This window comes from Nothobranchius furzeri, chromosome 13, assembly GCF_043380555.1.
Source record: "Nothobranchius furzeri strain GRZ-AD chromosome 13, NfurGRZ-RIMD1, whole genome shotgun sequence".
Lineage (NCBI taxonomy): Eukaryota > Metazoa > Chordata > Actinopteri > Cyprinodontiformes > Nothobranchiidae > Nothobranchius > Nothobranchius furzeri.
The window spans coordinates 33,081,286-33,099,787 of record NC_091753.1 but is presented as its reverse complement, the minus strand read 5'-3'; the positions used below and the strand labels follow the sequence as shown (position 1 = coordinate 33,099,787).

General features: G+C 40.5%; 1 protein-coding gene across 5 annotated transcripts in view; it reads left to right on the top strand.

Annotated features, from left to right (window-relative positions):
- The window catches only part of trip12 (thyroid hormone receptor interactor 12), a 47,226-nt gene that overhangs the window by 9,496 nt on the left and 19,228 nt on the right, over window positions 1-18,502 (top strand). For 4 of the 5 annotated variants that reach the window (XM_015951767.3, XM_015951766.3, XM_015951765.3 and 1 more), the window contains 9 exons: window positions 9,310-9,415; window positions 12,669-12,805; window positions 15,949-16,032; window positions 16,134-16,229; window positions 16,299-16,450; window positions 17,585-17,620; window positions 17,718-17,813; window positions 17,897-17,989; window positions 18,071-18,232. In XM_015951767.3, the coding sequence (XP_015807253.1) occupies window positions 9,310-9,415; window positions 12,669-12,805; window positions 15,949-16,032; window positions 16,134-16,229; window positions 16,299-16,450; window positions 17,585-17,620; window positions 17,718-17,813; window positions 17,897-17,989; window positions 18,071-18,232 (962 nt within the window). Of the gene's footprint in view, window positions 1-8,563; window positions 8,698-9,309; window positions 9,416-12,668; window positions 12,806-15,948; window positions 16,033-16,133; window positions 16,230-16,298; window positions 16,451-17,584; window positions 17,621-17,717; window positions 17,814-17,896; window positions 17,990-18,070; window positions 18,233-18,502 lie in introns of those variants that run through there. The other variant, XM_054742766.2, reaches the window with a different exon arrangement.

Below are 18,502 nucleotides of genomic sequence, written 5' to 3'. Positions count from 1 at the left end.
CAACCCACCTACCTCCATGTTGCTAGTGTTCCACCAGGTGGTGATGTTAGCCCCAGGCTCCGGTTAGCTTCCAGCTAAAAGGCTACAGCACTCTCCTCCCAGTCCCACCCTGCTAAAGAGGGCCTGGAAAAGTCCCCCCACACATCAAAGTGATTTTTCATTTATGAGCTTTTGTAACCTTGTTTGTCAGGATAGTTGATTTGCTGCTGCACATAAGTCAGAATCTCTGCTAGATGGTTATCTTAAGAGGAGCTAGTTCAGTTTATTAGCTTGTTATCAGAATCATAGTTGCAGTTTCATCATCTGAGCTGCTTTTTAAGATCCAGGTAAACTTGTTCAATTTGGGGTTAAAAACAAACATTTTCACATATTTTCCATGTAGTTTTTTGCCACTTCCTCTTCTGAAAGGTAGACAATTGTTTTTCTCTTTCCCTCAGAAAATCTCAATACTCTCCTAGTTCGGCCCAGCACAGTTCACTTCCCAATTACAGCAACAGCCTTATATCATAACCACATAAGTGGAGAAAATGTTCAGTAGCAATGAGAGAATTTGCTGTTGCATTTAAGTGATGTTAACTATTATTTAACATTTAAACTTCTGATTTTTTTTAAATTTATTCCAAAAACCCTGGTAAGGGATGTTTTTCTGTATTTGGAGCATCAGAAAAAGTTTTATGGTGGAGGTGATGTTTTAAAGTCACTGAGAAACTGCATGCATGCAGTTTGTTGTTTTGCTGCTAATACAGTAGCAGGTGCAGCTGCATATTTTTGCAATAAAAATGTTATGTTGTAATGGAATTCATGCATTAGTTTTTGTTTGCTTTGAACCCAGAGCAGACGTCACACGCCAGACGACATCAACACGGCATACTTTAGTATTTGTTCATTTATCGTGAGTAATATCGATATCGCAATATTAAGCACTGTTATCGAATATCGCAGGTTTTCCTAATATCGTGCAGCCCTAATGTTGAAAGTAATTTTAAGTAGTCCCGATCAGTCATGTGTTGACAAAACAGGCAGAGAACTTCCCCAAATTCACATAAAAAATAATATTAATAATATTTAGATAAATTTCTAATATGAAACATTCACCAATGGGATTATTTCTTTATTTGCAGCAGACCTCATCACCTTGGCTGTCTGTGTGGGAGAGATTGGCTTAGTAAGTTTAGAAATTGTCCAGTGATTTTTAACCAGTCTTGAAGATAATATGATATTCAGAATTAAGTGAAGTAATTGCCAGATAAACCCAGGGTTTCCCTTACATAGGCGTAGCCGTGGCGGCCCTCAACGGCTGAAATCCCACCGCCACGCCTACAAGAACCCAAGTTTTTTTTTTTTTAATTAATTAAATTTTTTTTTTTGCGCCGTTTCCCGAAGAAGCAGCGGGAGCTACTATGTTGTCGCTTGTGTTCATAGCCAGCAGGCAGCAAGGAGGAGCAGGCAGGGCAGGGTGAAGTTACAGCATAAGTTACTGAGTTTAAAATTAGAAAGGTAGCAGTGGATATAATGCTTTTTGGTTTACATGTTTCAGCAGCATTGAGATAAACGAGTGTTGACGATCTTGACAGGGTTTCCTCCAGTGCTTATTAGGCCAGGCCCCCCCCCCCCCACACACACACACACACACCAGGATAAGCATCACTTATTCATGTAAAATTTATTTATTTTTTCATGTCTGACTTTAACCGCATCTAATACTGTATTACGGCGTGAGCGCAACAGTGACAACTTAAGATCGATGTGTGAGCAGCCTGAGAGGTCGGGTGTTTTCATCTGAACCCTTATAACCTCCAGCAGGCTACGCTGCACTATTGACGTGTTAGCACGCGGCGCTAACAACTTAGCAACGTGACATGTCTCGGAGAAAGCATAAAAACACGTTGAACGCTTCTTCTGAAGCGGGAAAATAACGCTTCTTCTTAAGCAGAGCACGACGTAGCCTCGGCTCGTTCACGGCCGAGCCGGACTGAGCTCGATAACATTGACCCAGCACAGCCACTGGGTCGTTGGAGCTGCCCCGTGACTGCCTGATGGAAAACCAGCGGGTTTCATCAGACTCGTAAAGTTTTTTGTTTTTGCTGGGGACCCTTACCGCTCCCTCCTGCAGTCTTCCCCTATTAAAATTTAAAATGATTCTGTAAATTCCGTGTATCAATAGAACAAATCTCTGCCAGCTGCAGTAAATGTAGTTTCCAAATAATAAATAAGAGGTGCATTCATCTGTGGATCTCATTTGATCTGCATTAGTGATATTCTCAGCACCAGAATAATGAAGCAAAGAAACAGATTCCTGAGTTTGTTAGTAATTTTATTTATTAGGTGCATCTAACCTGTTCTATTTTTCTCTGAAATGATATCAAATCAGTGCTTCTATGGGTTGTCTCCACTCCGCACTAGAAAATTTTACTTTATTTAGAGACGCGTCATAATTTCCCCCCGAGCCGATCTTGCACCCGAGCAGATCTTGTACCGACACCGGCCACACCACCACAGCTGGAAAAATTCCTAGGGGAAACACTGAAACCTTTATTATTTGAGTAATATTTTAATTAAGGCATATAGTTATTGTTTTATAGTAACTAAAAACAAGCCTCAAGTGGGACTAATTAACCTTTTTAAGCCGTTTAAGCATATTCTTCTGCTGAGATGTTTTCATCTCAGTTTGAAAATATTAGACTCCCAATAGAGCTCCCACTGTCAACACACCTAAAAAACCTGATTGGTAAGGCACAGTGCTTTCACGTGTTTTGAGTAGGGCTGGGCGATATGGCAAAAATAGAATATCACGATTTTTCCAATATTTTATCACGATTTCGATTTTATCACGATTTTTTATCCATGAATAGCATAACTTCAATTGCGTATTAAACAAGAGAAACATTGAATAAATAAACATTTATTCATATTAGGGATAATCAGCACAGTGCTAACACACTTATATTTTAAACTCACACCAGAGATGATAAAAGCCCTTAGAGAAACAATTACAAAAATCAGTTTTTCTCGTTTTTCAAGTAACTTAACATAAGTTAAAATCGTAAACATATTTAAAGTGCAAACATGTCAATTGCAAACGTATTGTGCAAATGTTAACTTGTTCAAAATACTATGTAGCTCCCAGTTGCTCATGTAGTGGATAGTTAAGCTCAAATACGGCTCTGATGTGCAGCTGGACCAGAGATCGCTTGTGGTAGCAAAAAACTGCGCATTCTGAATATTTTCTGCAACAAGTCTCTAAATAAAGTAAAAATTTCCAGTGCAGAGTGGAGACAACCCATAGAAGCTCTGATTTGATCTCATTTCAGAGAAAAATAGAACAGGTTAGATGCACCTAATAAATAAAATTACTAACAAACTCAGGATTCTTTCTTTGCTTCACTGTTCTGGTGCTGAAAATATCACTAATGCGGATCAAAGGAGATACACAGATGAATGCACCTCTTATTATTTGGAAACTACATTTACTGCAGCTGGCAGAGGCAGAGATTGTTTCTATTGATACACGGATTTACAGAATCATTTTAAATTGTAATAGGGGAAGACTGCAGGAGGGAGCGGTAAAATACAGGGGGTCCCCACCAAAAACAAGAAACTACGAGTCTGATGAAACCCGCTGGTTTTCCATCAGGCAGTCACGGGGCAGCTCCAACGACCCAGTGACCGAGCTCAGTCGGTACCGACACCGGCTCGGCAGAGGGTAAACGAGCCGAGGCGGCGTCGTGCTCTGCTTAAGAAGCGGTGTTATTTTCCTGCTTCAGAAGAAGCGTCCAACGTGTTTTTACGCTTTCTCCTAGACATTCCACGTCACTAAGTTGTTAGCGCCGCGCGCTAAGGAAACCCTGCGTTCCTCTTCGGAACGAAAACCTCTTTGTCGCTCTCAGCCGCGGCGAAGCCATGTTTGTTCACACACAAATGAAAACAAGCGGGGCACTAACATATTACTATGACTCACTCTGATTGGTTAAGGGTCAAACAAAGGCGTGTCATTCGCCTGAGGTAAGTTCCCTTTTCATTCAGAGGCAGAAATTCAACAGCAGAGCTGTGAATCGTGATAAAACGGTCTCTCAAAAATGACAGACCGTCAGATGTGTAGATCGTAAAACGGTCTAAAATCGTCATATCGCCCAGCCCTAGTTTTGAGTTTCTTTTATCTCAGAATATAACCAGCAGCCAGTTGGGTTTCCAGTGTAAACTAAGTTGTAAGTGTTCTAGATAGGAAGGTAAGTGAATCAGCATTGTGGCTCTGAAAGCCCAGAACCCGCTGAACGGACTCCCTTCTGATTTAACTGATCCTTCAGTTGTCTGTTTAGAACAAGTTCATTTTAGTGGAACTGCAGTCACTGACGAGTTAAGATGCTATTTATACTATTTAAGATGTTTTGTTTGACTATGAATTGAAGGACTAAACTCATATCATTGGAATTAAAACTAAAACATTTAGCAGTATCAGGGTGTGGATTGGTTTCTCCGATACTGTCATTAAATGCTGCAGAGCATTCTCATCGAGTTAGTTTGGTTATTTCTTTGGCAATGTATTCTTTATGTATGATTTTTTATATAGTTATATTTTCTTCTAACTCATTCACTGCCAGCCGTTTCCTGTTCAGAAAAGCCCTTCGCTTCTAGCGTTTTTTACAGTTTTTTTAAGTCACAGAACGTTATGCGCTAGGATGATGTCGACGCCTAAACTAACAAAACAAAGAGTAGACTCACCTCTTATATCAGGAAGAATTCACGCGTTCGAGCATTATCCGTTGTTTCATAATCCGTTGTTGAATTGTGATCGTTAGAAGCTTTCCCGGTTCGCGCCTCACTTTTTTTTTTTTACAGCAGCGGCCCAAAACGATCTAACACATGGATTTTCTGCTTCCTGATCACATGACGTATGCGGATGAAGATCGGCTTTAGAGCTGGGATGTTTGTTTTCACGGTGCGGTGGCTCGTTCTGACGCCCACACAGAAAAAAAAATGCAGTTTCAAATTGGCAGTGAATGGTTGGATTCAAAATGACTACCTTTGTCGTCAATGGCAGTTAATGAGTTAATACTTAATAACAATATGAAAGAATTTTACAATGAAGTTATCACAAAACAGTCTTGTCATTTTGAATGTAAGGTGGAAAAAGGCTATAAGCTAACATTGAGCTAATAATGCAAATGGTGAATTGGAAGCAAATAGTTGGCTCAAAAAACAATCTCAAGCTGCTTTCAATTACCAACAACTCGACATTACAATGAAATGCATGTGTGAAGTGAATGAGTTAATTGTGGCGTTTTACTTCCATTTAATGAGTTGTTCAAAACTATAACGGCAAGCTAATAGCAAGACGGTAGAAATATTTTTAACCATTTGTTGAAAGTGATGGACACCACAAGCTTGTGAATGGTCATGATGCAGTTTTCTTTAAATTCCTCAACAGCTCCGCCATTGCACCCTCAAAAATAAAGCGAGCCAAAGATATTTTGCGGCATACATAGGGCACATTGAACGCCTCATGGAAAAAGTCAGAAAATATGAACATTTATTTACCCATTACCTAGGAGTACAAAGATACACCGCCAACATTCTATTCATGGATGGAGGTGATAAGAAATATGGGTTTAGAGGTGACAACACATGCGTGCACAAAACCTCAACAACATCTGAAACAAGCATTAATATACATCACAAACATATGAACAATCGCTGACTTTTCCATGAAATCATAAACACATACAGCCACACAGAAAACCATCTATAGTGTTACATGGTTAGCTAATGTTGGTGTTAGCATTTCCAGTGGCAAAACCCTCGACTGCTGCGGCGGTTGAGGGTTGACTATCTTCATCCAGATCCGTAGGTTTTTGTGGGTCTGAGATCCCTTCCAAAGATTCATTCGTTTCTGACTGAACCTGTGGAAATTTGGGCAACAAAAACCGCCCCATTTTACCACTAGCTCTACCTTTCACTTGTTCACAGGTGGAAAATGAGGTCAAAGGTTAACATAAATTTCCTGTTTTGATTTAAGTTTTTACTATCTATATGATAATTTACTGATTTTATTTTTTTGTATGTTAAATATTATCACATCCACACGTTAAATAAAAATTTAATTGTAAAAAAAAAATCTAAAATTTACTTGGGGGTGCTATGGGGGTGCAATGACTAATCCAGGGGTAGCTATAGCGCCCCTCTGGCACCACCACTGCAGGCAATTGCTTTGCAGCACTCCAGGTGGCAGAGAACAAGAACTTCTCCGTCTCCATTAATGTGTGCGCGCGATTCCAAACTAGAGTTGACAAGAGTATAAATCAGGTTCAAGTCACCTCCCCTTAAGGTTGGCTCTTGGGTCCCTAGAACAACAACAACAACAAAAAAGAATACAAGGGAAAGGAGCTATAAAATCATTTTTTTATCCACTTAACCTTAAGCCCTGAATCGCACATGTGTTGTACTTTAATTTAAATTAAAAAGGAATTCTGTGTTTAAACTGTCGCATAAGTAGAGATTTATTAGCTTGTAAAAACTCGTAATTAAAATGACTACAAATCCAGCGCTGCATATATGACCTCACAGCAGAATATCTTCAACCTCCAGCTTAACTTGCCACATGGCCAGATTTATAGTGGTTTTCTCCACGTTCAATGCTCCTGTCGTCTTGGGAGAAGGATTCGAAGCTTGCTAAACTAAGCCATTTTTCTTCTCTTCTTATCCTTGTCTGGTTCTATGACGTCAGTTTGGTGAGATGAGCATTTTTATTCCATTACATCTTTTCACAAAAAACCTAAAATAAGTTTTTCCACCTGTTGAAAATGAGCATTTTCTTGAAGTCAAAACGTGTTTTTAAATTGTCATTTAAATTCATCATATGTGAAATACATGGCGCCTATCAAATGGGGTCAGACAATAACTTTTATGAGCTCATGAACTCCCATCCATATTTTTATTATTTTTGCGGCAGGTGGGCCCATGGTCTGGAAGTAGGTGGACGTGACTTTAGCTTCAGATAAAGTGCTTTGTTTGTAGCAAAGCCTTGTGGGTAATGACATCAGAATATTGAAACGGCTCTGGTTTCTGAAATGTCTTACTGAATGTGTGGTGAGTGGTTAGTACAACGATGATTACAAATCCCACTTTAAATACAAAGTTTACTGATGAGTGGATTAACTGATCTCTGACTAGGTAATTAAGCCAAGAAATAAGGCTAAAAAAGGTCAGTTGCACACATTTGCTAAACCCATCTGTCTGTCTTGCACCTATTTATCAGCCACATTTAGTGTAGTTCAGCTAGTCTACAAAAAAATTAAAAGAAAGCAGTCTTCATAGGTTATTCTTCAAACAGAAAAGGTGAAGTGTACAGACTTTTTTTGCCCAGCTGTTTTTGTGCATCATTTATCAGACCTAAAAGTTACCCACATCACAGCTGAGCTTCAGACGGCAAGTTTTAGAGTCCTATTTCCTGATATTTGGATATCTCGCCCTGGATTGGATAACAGCAACGTTGACGTTTTATCTCCACAAATGACACAAGCCTAGAGGGCTTCTGCAGTGTGGTGGTGTTGCTAATGCTAACAGTTAGCTTAAACTAGTGGAGACATCCTCTACTGATTCCCAGACGTTAAAACAACCATTCAAGTCATAAGTCAAGAAGGGTGAGTCCATGAATGCTAAATCAGTGTGATGTAGATCAGTCAGGTTTTTCAAATCCTTGCATTTCAGTGTCTATTTTCGATCAGAAGCTAAAACAGGAGATAGGTGTAGGAAACTATTTTTATGTTCGGCCTGCATGGAAAACTGAGTGACCAATATTAATTGGAAAAAACATTAAAAATGTCTGAATCAAAATATGGAAAAAGGAAATAGCTACATACTCTTAATTTCTGCAGAAAATAGAGAAGCTTAACACTTAGTCTCTATCACAGTTGGTGTCACACATTACATTGTGGTGTGATGTTGCAAAACTATAGAGCTGACAGGCCTTGGCTAGCTTCTGCGTTTACCGCATGCCAAAGTGAGCCAAATTATGGCAATGATGTTCCTGTCACACTAAAGCAGTTTTTTGGGTTTACTGTAGAAACGTAGTTCACTTGTCAATCCATGAATATCAGAACCAAGAGTAGACCTATTGCAACAAGGACCACACCTTTTTCATTTCAGTTAGCAGTAGCACACAAGGGCAATGGACAAATGTATCGGTGAATAAATTTCAAAACAAATTAGCATCTCTTTATAAACTTGTCTTTTGTTTTGTCAAGTAAAATGTATGTAAAGAAGCAAAATTTTGCTCTCTACTTTCCAACCATAAAACCTCGATATATTTTGAAGTTATTTTGACCAATATGCAAAGCAACCACTACTATTTGTCCCATGCATCAAATAAAGGCAACCAACATAAAATACCTTAGATCTAAACATGTAAAACCTAAAATCAGGTGAATCAAGCAGACGCTTTGCAGGTTAGGGTTGAGTCTGGCTGTTGGAGGCGAGTGGAAGGATAGTAACTCAAGTGGGTTCGGTGTCATGGGCTGTGCTCCAAATCTGAGACCCCTCCTAAACTGCTTCACATGTTGTCCCACCAGCTGACCAGAGGCATGTTTGAGAGTAGGAGCATACTCACAAGCTGTTTCTCTTAAAACAGGACTACATTATTCCTGGAATATCTTCATTATAGTGCTTTTATCTTTTAACACAATCTGACACTTCAATCTCTCGGTGAGTAAGCATGTTTGAGGTCATTTTACATGATTCAATACTGCTGTTCAGAACAAAAGATTAATCAGGGTGAACTTGTCATTTTAATGCAGACTACACAAACACAACAGTCATTTCATGGAGGTACTTGGTTTAAAATTTTAATGACACTATGTGAAATGTATTAAAAGGGTTGTATTGCATTATTCTACATAAGATGAAACTAAAAGGTCTGAATAAGTGTTTCGTTTTAATTTATTTTTGTGTTGCTGAATTATGAGTCACAGATCTAACATGAAGGTTGTGCTGTCACAGAGCCATGGTGGTGTTACTATTAATAACCCCTCTGGCTGGTGGTACATGGCTCTCAGAGGGCAGCAGTAGTCTCTTACTGCACTGAAAAGCAATACTAAGTAATGCTCAGCATCAATTGTTGTTTATATAACTTAAATGTCCAAGGTGTTCTACAGAACTATAGGTAAAAAAAATTATCGATATTTCAAGTTTTACTAGAAGCAAAAATCACTCAAGTGACTGCTTGTGTGTCAGTTCATTTAACATTCTTAAATGTCGACCCACTGTTAGTATGACATTTGAAGATATTTTCTATTGTCTGGCTTGTGCTGCTTTCAGGTTTAAGGAAGTCCACAAAGAAGCGCAGCGAGTCTCCTCCAGCAGAGCTCCCCAGTTTTCGGCGGAGCACACGCCAGAAGACCACGGGCTCCTGTGCCAGCACCAGGTAAGGGCGGTTGCAATGATTTTGTTTCAGTGTAGGTCAGAGGTCGGTGTCAAATTGACCTAATGTCCACATTAAAAAAAAACATTTACTTTATGCTCAAAAGTAAATTAAACCCAAATTGAAGATGGTAAACCACAGTAAAGTAAAAGAAAAATAACTTTTATAAGAGCTGGCAAGCAAGATTTATTGCAATACCAAAAACTGACTTAAACTACATCTTGTGCATTCAATAGCTAGAATATTTATTAGAAAACAACTTTTTAGTTGCTATGACACCAAATTTACAGATACACCATCTTCTTTCAGAAATCAAACTTCTCATATAAAACTATTTAAATCCTTTATATGTGGTAATTTTGATAATCATGGCATAGATGTAAGGAAGCCCATGATGTTGTTTCTCAAAAACTACAATATTACCTAAGGTCAAAAAAGGATGTTTTAAACAGAAATGTCTGAAAAATGTTTATTTCTATGCAACAATGGTAAATGGCCTGTATTTGTAAAGCACCTTCTTAGGGTTCCACAACCCCCCAAGGCGCTTCACAACGCAATCAGTCATTCACCCATTCACACACGCATTCACACTCTGGTAGGGATGAGCTACAATGTAACCACAGCTGCCCAGGGGCGCACTGAAAGAACACTGGCGCCACCGGTCCCTCTGACCACCACCAGCAGGCAAGGCGGGTTAGGCGTCTTGCCCAAGGACACAACGGCGTATTCTCTGGTGGGAGCCGAGATCAAACCTGCAATCTTCCAATTACTGGACAACCCACTCTAGATCCTGAGCTGCTGCTGTCCCAATACTTGGTTGGACCTCCTTTTGCATGAATTCCTGCTTCAGTGCAGTGTGACATGGGGGTAATCAGCCTGCAGTTTTGCTGAGGTTTAATAGAAGCCCAGTTTTGTCAGATTGCTGATTTCAGCCCATGTACATTGTTGGGTCTGGTTTCTCATTTTCCTCTTGGCTATATCTCATAGATTCTCTGAGGGGTCCCTCATGTCATCAGGACAGTTTTCTAGCCAATTAAAGCCAGGGTCATTCAACCAGCTTTGGATACCTTTGAGAGTGTGAGTAGGTGCCAAGTCCTGCTCGAAAATGAAATTGGCATCTCCATAAAACTTGTCAGCCGAAGGAAGCATGAAGAGGTTTAGAGTCCTGTTGGACTGTGGACATGAGAAACCAGCGGACCAAAACTAGCAATAACATGGCACCAGATTAGAACAGTGAGAGCTTCACCTGGAGCTCATTTCTTCCTCCAAACTGTCGTACCTTGATTCCAAATAGGGTTGTCACGGTGTGAAAATTTAACCTCACGGTTATTGTGATCAAAATTATCACGGTTTTCGGTATTATCGCGGTATTTTTTTTAAACATGTTAAATTTTCAGGAAACTAAATAAACCCTGTATATCAGGAAATATTGTCCTCAGTTTGTGTCTAAATTTTGCCTAAAATGTGTTATTTTGTAATTATGTTGTTTATTTGTTTACATTTTTCCCCTTTTAGTCTTTAAAATACCAATATTTGCCCATAACTTCTTATTTTTTGTCTGTGTGATGTCATCATTTAAAAAATATTAGATCAGATGATACTCAGTACTCAAGTAGCCTTCTAATCAGATACTTTTTTTTACCCTTACTTGAGTAATAAACCCTATAACAGGAAAATATTGTCCTCGGTTTGTGTCCTTCCAGTGAGCTTTGCAGATTTGGGAAAATGTCGTCAGGCAGTAATCATTGTTAACTTCATAATTATTTTCGGAGAGAGACCAACTTATCTGCCCCTGGGAGCCCCGTAATGCATAGCGTCATTTCAACATGGGGGTGTCCACGACATGGTTTATATGCAGGTAGCGGTGCTGCGGCTGCTTTATATAGCGAGTAGTTGCATTCTCCCTCAACCCAAATCCTCGGATCACGCATTTTAGCTAAAATGCTAACGTTAGCTTGCCTTGCGTTGACTGTAGAGTGGTGGGTGATGGTCACGCAGATGTGTCATGGGATATGAAGCGTTGCTGCCTTTCACAGACACTTTTTTCTGCACGTGCTGCAAACAGGACAGCGTCTTCTATCAACTGTCCCTCTGCATTCTTCAAATATCCAAAAGATGCCCGTACTTCCCACTTTGTCTTCTTTGAGGGATCATAAATGTCCTGAGCGCTGCAGTCTCCTCCTTTGGCCATTATTTCAGCTTTAGCTTCAAGAAAGTTTTGGCTGTAAACAACAAAGTGCGCATGTGCCGCCGGCAACTTCAGCAGATGATACGGTGGCTGGTAAGGGTCACTGCGCCTACACCACAGCCACGGTAATCCACCGAGATAATATAGTTTTAAAAAACAAGATGGTTATTGTCTACTTTTTTACCGGGGTTTACTGCTACACTGATTACCGTGACAACCCAACTTTTATTTATATATATGTGTGTGAGTGTATGTGGTTTATTTTTTTGAGGGCACAATGATGGTGGTGTTGTCGAATTTAAAGGAAACGGTGCCTAACCAATCACAAGCTTGTGCTCTCCGTCTTGTTGGACAGATGTTTAGAAAAGTAGGCCTGACTCAGTCCGTTCTTGCGAACCTGCTGGAGAGCCCTCGTAATGACTTTTAGTGGCGTTGCGTGTCTGCACCAACACAGAAGCATAAACTAGACTTGAGAAACCGGATGGGGTAGAGTCCTGTGTCTGTTGTCTCGTTCGTGACTCTACCCCATCTAGTTTGTAGCACAGTTTATGGGCAGCAGCAGCTCAGGAGGTAGAGCGAGTTGTCCAGTAATCGGAAGGTTGCAGGTCTGATCCCGGCTCTGGACAGCGAATTCTGCTGTTGTGTCCTTGGGCAAGACTCTTAACCCACCTTGTCTCCTGGTGGTGGTCGGAGGGACCGGTGGCACTTGTGCTCGGCAGCCTCACCTCAGTCAGCTCGCCCCAGGACGGATTTACTTTCAAATCTATTGCTGGCAAACTCAGGTCAAAAACATAGTTGCTTATTCCATTTTGCCATTTCTACATATAGAGTGGTGGGGAAAAAAACCATGAAACACATGAAAAGACAAGACAGCTTTAATTTTAAAGCACATTTCGTAGACAAAGGCAACAAAGTGTGCTTTACAGCCATGTGAAAATACTACATGAATAGTGCTACTAAATGAAAATTATCTACATAAATCACAATGTTTGATTTACTGATGATGAAGACTGCTGCTGGTGTTTTGTTTTCACTCATTAAAGTACATCCTGTTTTTCCATGTAACAGTCGGCGGGGCTCAGGCCTGGGCAAGCGCGGGGCAGCCGACGCTCGCCGACAGGAAAAAATGGCTGACTCCGACAACAACCAAGATGGGGCCAACTCGTCTACTGCTCGAACTGATGAAGCATCGCAAGGAGCTTCAGGTACCTCCCAACATTTGGTTGTTCTCTCATGCATGGCCTGCACAAAAACTCCAAAGGTCTTTCTCGTAGTGGTGCTGGAATTTCTGCAGTGATGCAGCGTAGGGATGAGTAAAGAATTCGGTACTTTTTAAGGCACTCCATAGTACCGACTGAGTACCGATTCATGTCATATTAACACTAGAACTTCCAGAATTCTAACTTCACTAGAACTCCCAGGAACCGCCAGTTTGGCGGCTGTCCATTAAATGCAGGCTGACGATGACGTTTTGGAGCAAAATGGTTCAAATGCGTCAACTCTTTATGGGTGTGTGAACCTAATGTTAAGCAAATATAATTTTAGTCTAAACCTTGAAAAGAAGTCTCTTTATTGTACGCTGGGTGACCGACACAAATCTTCTTCGTGGCCAAGGGGTCCCAGATCGTCTTCTGTGTTGCTGTCAGAGTCTCTGCCGCTTACTGACCAGTAATCATCAGCGTTCTCCTCTCCGTCTGAAGCAGATTCATTTCTCATGCTTGTTTCACTGAGAATGTTCTTCTAAAAGCTGTTTCAGCTGCTATTTCACATGCAGTTTGAACGGAGAGGGAGCGCGCGCGCGAGAGCTAGAAAGTTGGTTGCTTAGCAACAGCGACGTTGTCCGTTATCTGCGGGAAAACGTTACCATGTTAACAATAGAGCCATCAAATTGACAGCTTGTGGGAGACAAAGACAAAAACAGCTATTTCTTTTTTGATACATTATTTTATGGAAATTATAAAGTAAAATTAAATGACACATAAACATAGGAGAAGTCAGGACAACATGAGATCATCTAACTAAAGTTATTACATATCAAAATATGAAAACAGTCAAAATGACCACTTTGGGTGTTCTAGTGTTAAACTGTGCCTTTTTTCGGTACTCGCGCCGGCGCAAAATCGTAAAGTCGTCAGTCACTGTGGGCGAGCTGTAAACAAAACAGCATGGCAGAGAGGAAGCGTTCTGAAGTTTGAGTCCACTAAATGGGATGGGTAACTGGGTGATGATAAAACCAGCAACAACGATCTAGGTGTGGCATCATCATCTTAATCTGCTCCGGTAGGTAAATAAAATGTTTAAGACAGCATTAGCTTGATATGTTAGCTTCCGTTCAGCTAATGGTGCATTCCCTTTCTCCTCGGAACTCCGAAATTCCGACTAGAAGAAAGCGAACACACTCTAACGTTTGGCTTCACTTCACACAAATGTGATGGGCTGTTGGGTGATGATGAAACCAGTGACAACAATCTGAATATGAGGCATCTTAATCTGGTCCAGCAGCAAAATAAACTGTTTAAGATAACGTTAGCTTGATAGTTTAGCTTTTGTTTACATAGCTAATTGTGCATTCATGTTCTACTCGGAAATTCCAACTTCCAAGTAGGAAAAATAAGCAGTTTGAAAATGAACGGCAAAAGGAGTGAAGATACACAGTAAATTTAGTTCACAGCAAGGAAGTTTGCTTCAGTGTCATTTTCAGTTTAAAAACTACAAAGACCCACCATCACACAGTTTGTCCAGAGGGGAAAGGAGAGGGAAAGGAGTACGTGGAGCTGGGTTTAGTTTGTGAATCACCACAATATTAATATATGAACAGTTGTATCGAAGTTTGCTTTAGTTTCATCTGTAGTTTATAATACATCGTCTCTTCATCATTGTTATTCCAGAGGGCATAGAAGAGGATTAGGAGTGCATGGAGCTGAGTTTGTTTTTGCATCATTTAGAAACAGTTGTTAAAGGTTTTCAAATTAAAGAATTTTGTACACTACGATGCTAACGCACAAGCAGTTGTATGTAATTTATCATGATATTGATCAAATATGGTTATATATTGGGGAAGAATATATATATTTAATTAAAATGTAATTAAAACAATTATTAAACACTCAAAAGTATTGAAAATTGTTACCGTTAAGTACCGGTATTGATTCATAGGTACCGGTAATTGGTACCATATCGATTGAAATGTCAGAGGTACCCATCCCTAGCGCAGCGCCACGCCTGAGCCTATGTAGGGGAAACACTGCAGAATGTCCCTAACACCACCATTTTACAGCTGAGTTTCTGTGGAGCATACAGGCTACTTTACACTGTTTACTGATCACCTCGTGCTATTTGAGTAAAAATCGTACCATGGGTTCCCCCTGCGCCTATGAGGGGTGCACCCACTTTCTTTCGTGGAGCTAGCATGGAAACAAAACTACACTCAGAAAGGCTGACTCGAACCACGCTGTACAGAGCTGTTTAAGCCCGGGTAGTGCTCCTCGAAAACCACCTTTTGAGTATCCGTTGATACCGAGTCCTGATGCAATGCATTTCAGGAAAGCATTAAAATAGGAAGAAAACACACCCAAGTTGTCCTTTAAGTTTCACTATCACTTGTTTGGGAAGTACACCGATTAAAATAAAACATGTTTATATTATCAAAACATTGAAAATTGGCAGAGTTGCTCTTAAAATAATTTACTCCCTCAATATGCAGATGTGTTCCCGTGAGGGAGCAGGCACGCGGTGCCTCAGCGGACAGGCTATCTTGTTAGCAGTTTCTCTTTGTTTATTAGCGCATCTTTCTCTGTTGGCTGGCTTCACGTTTTATGAACTGAGACTGTTGGTGGCAAACAGGAAATTAATGGGGACTGGTAATTTGCTGTGTTGACGCCTGAAGGGAGAAACCAAAAGTGAAAGTAGTTTGTTTGAAGGAACCACGTTAGCTCTGCGTTAACCTGCTAGCTAACAGTCGCATCGTTGCATCTGAATCACTGCTTGCCATAAATTGTGACTTTACTGTGTTTTCTTTCAAGAAACAGGTAATATTGAACAGAGGAACTTGTTGAAATTAAAGTTAAGCCGTTGTTATTCCATTTGAAAATCTCTATCCTCGAATTAATTAAAAATGTCGTGTTTAAAATGTTTTAATGCTAATCTTTTTGTCCCGATCCTTTTAAAATAACAGTATTGAAAATCGAGCCCAGTCACGGGATTTTTAAAGGATCGTGAGAAATTGGATCGGTGCATCTGTAGTTTTAAACAATTTAGATCAAGAAATTGTGTTCTTCATCCACATGAAAGGCTATTATTGAACCTTGTTAAACCTTTCATGGACATTTTATCCTAAATTTATGTCCAGCTTCAAGCTCAGTTGCTGGAGCCGCTGGCATGACGACCTCAGGAGAGAGTGAGTCAGACGATTCTGAAATGGGAAGGCTTCAAGGTGTGTTTGAACTTTTTATTCTGTGTAAACAAAACATAGCATTTAAAGACTTGCTTAACAAGTTTACGTCCTTAAGCTAATTATCTTTATTTCATCCATAGCACTACTGGAGGCCAGAGGTCTACCCCCACATCTGTTTGGGCCCCTGGGTCCCCGTATGTCACAACTTTTTCACAGGACCATTGGAAGTGGAGCTAGTGAGTATTAGTCTTAACACAATAAAAAAAAAATCTCTCTTACTGAATCAATCATACCCTTGTTTTCAGGCTCCAAGGCTCAGCAGCTGCTGCAGGGCCTTCAGGCCACTGGTGATGAGTCTCAGCAGCTCCAAGCTGCTATAGAGATGTGTCAGTTACTGGTGATGGGCAATGAGGAAACACTGGGTGGATTTCCTGTCAAGAGCGTGGTACCTGCTTTGGTAAGTCTCATTCCCATTGGTGTTTAATCCCTAAGTGTGCAGCTCTATCACACCAATCCACTCATTTGCTTAGTATAACATCTTTAACATCCTGTTATGAAAATGTATTCATCTTAGCAAAAAGAAAATGCAAATTTATCATTAAAGGGACTTTACGGAGTTTTGAATTTTTCTGCTCGCGATTGCCCCCTCAGGCCAAAAGCATAACGGCAGCTTCAATAGTAGGCTCGTGCACGAGGCGCGCATGCTGTACGTGCACACTCCTTAACGAAAATAACAGCTGAGACAGTCCTGTGTGTGTGTGTGGCCCGGAGGACAGGAGAACGCGCAGCTAATTAATGAGATAATTTGGTTTTGTACCTTTCTCTTCAGCACAGCAGACAAAGGTTTAAGATGGGTCAGTCCTCCTGCATGTTCAGATCATTCCCTTCCCTTGCTTGAAAAATTGTTCCAAAATGAAAGTTGAACCCACATCTTTTTTATCTGTGAATTCAATGCCGTTCGGCGAGTCTCAAATAAAAATTTGGGCGTCTTACTGTAAAAAAATATACCATTAATGTAAAAAATTAATTCTACATAAACTATGTTCACACCCAGTATCGAACCCGGGTCTTCCGCACGGGAGTCCGCCGTCTTATTGAGTGAGCTATAGGACGAGTAACGTTTTTTTGTATCTGTAATGTTTATATCCTTGATGACAGCTGAAACAACGTTCAAAGAACGGTTCGGAGCGAAAATGGCAATTTTGTTGCTAATTTGCAGGAAATATCTAGAAGAAAGTAGCTAAGGGTCCTCATAAATGTAGCTAGGATCATCACTAGGCGTTAGGAACAGCGACAAAGTCGCTGAGTTGGCACTGCCTCACTGTCTGCTGCTAAAGCTACTGATAGCAAATGCTACGGGCTATGCCTGAGCGTGAACGCGCATGAAGCAGCCTGCTCGACCCGAGCAGCTCTCTTTTTCTGTGATTTTACAGAAAAACAGGCAATCACAGTAAAAATGCCAGGGCTCATTCTACAGGACCAGGACATTGTAGGAGAATGTATGAAGAAGAAATTTATTATTTCTATACATGTTTTGGCTGTCAAACTTCCATAACGCCTCTTTAAAGTTTAATACTTTTAACTTTGACAGATCACACTGTTACAGATGGAGCATAACTTTGAAATTGTGAGTACAAAACCTTTGTCAGTGTAAATGAAGGATTTGTAACTCTTTTTTTAAATGATGAAACTGATCCTACTCATGCCTTCCTCTCTGGACACAGATGAACCATGCTTCACGAGCCCTCACGTACATGATGGAGGCCCTTCCTCGATCTTCTGCCGTGGTTGTTGATGCTATTCCTGTCTTCCTGGAAAAAGTAAATTTGCAACACAGTCCATCAACACTTTATAGTTTTATACTTTTTCACACTAACGGTTTGTACCGCCTTCTTGCCTGTAGCTTCAGGTGATCCAGTTCATTGATGTAGCAGAGCAGGCCTTGACTGCTTTGGAAATGCTGTCAAGACGACACAGCAAAGCCATTTTGCAGGCTGTAAGTGTTTTTTACCGCTGTAGTATATCTCTTGAACCAGTTCTCCCTCTGACCACTAACTCAAACCATGTCACCTCTCAGGGTGGTATAGCAGACTGCCTGGTCTATCTGGAGTTCTTTAGCATCAACGCTCAGAGGAATGCCCTGGCCATCGCAGCCAACTGCTGCCAGAGCATCACCCCAGATGAGTTCCACTTTGTTGATGATTCTCTTTCACTGCTGACTCAGAGACTCACACACCAAGTAAGTGTTTGTATATTAAATTAATGAGAACTATTAATTAGAAACAAGGGTCTACAATTATTTAGGGATGTCCCGTTCCAATATTGATATTGGCCCAAAAATACTATTGGATTATATCGGACTGCATCATAAATCTCTGATATAAGCTGTCTGTTTAGCTTTAAATTTCATTCCAGCAGCACCCAGATCCAGTATGCAAATCCCATTTGATCAGAACAGTGCATGCTAGCAAAGCAGCAAGGAGCAATGTCAGCTGTGTGACAGTATTTT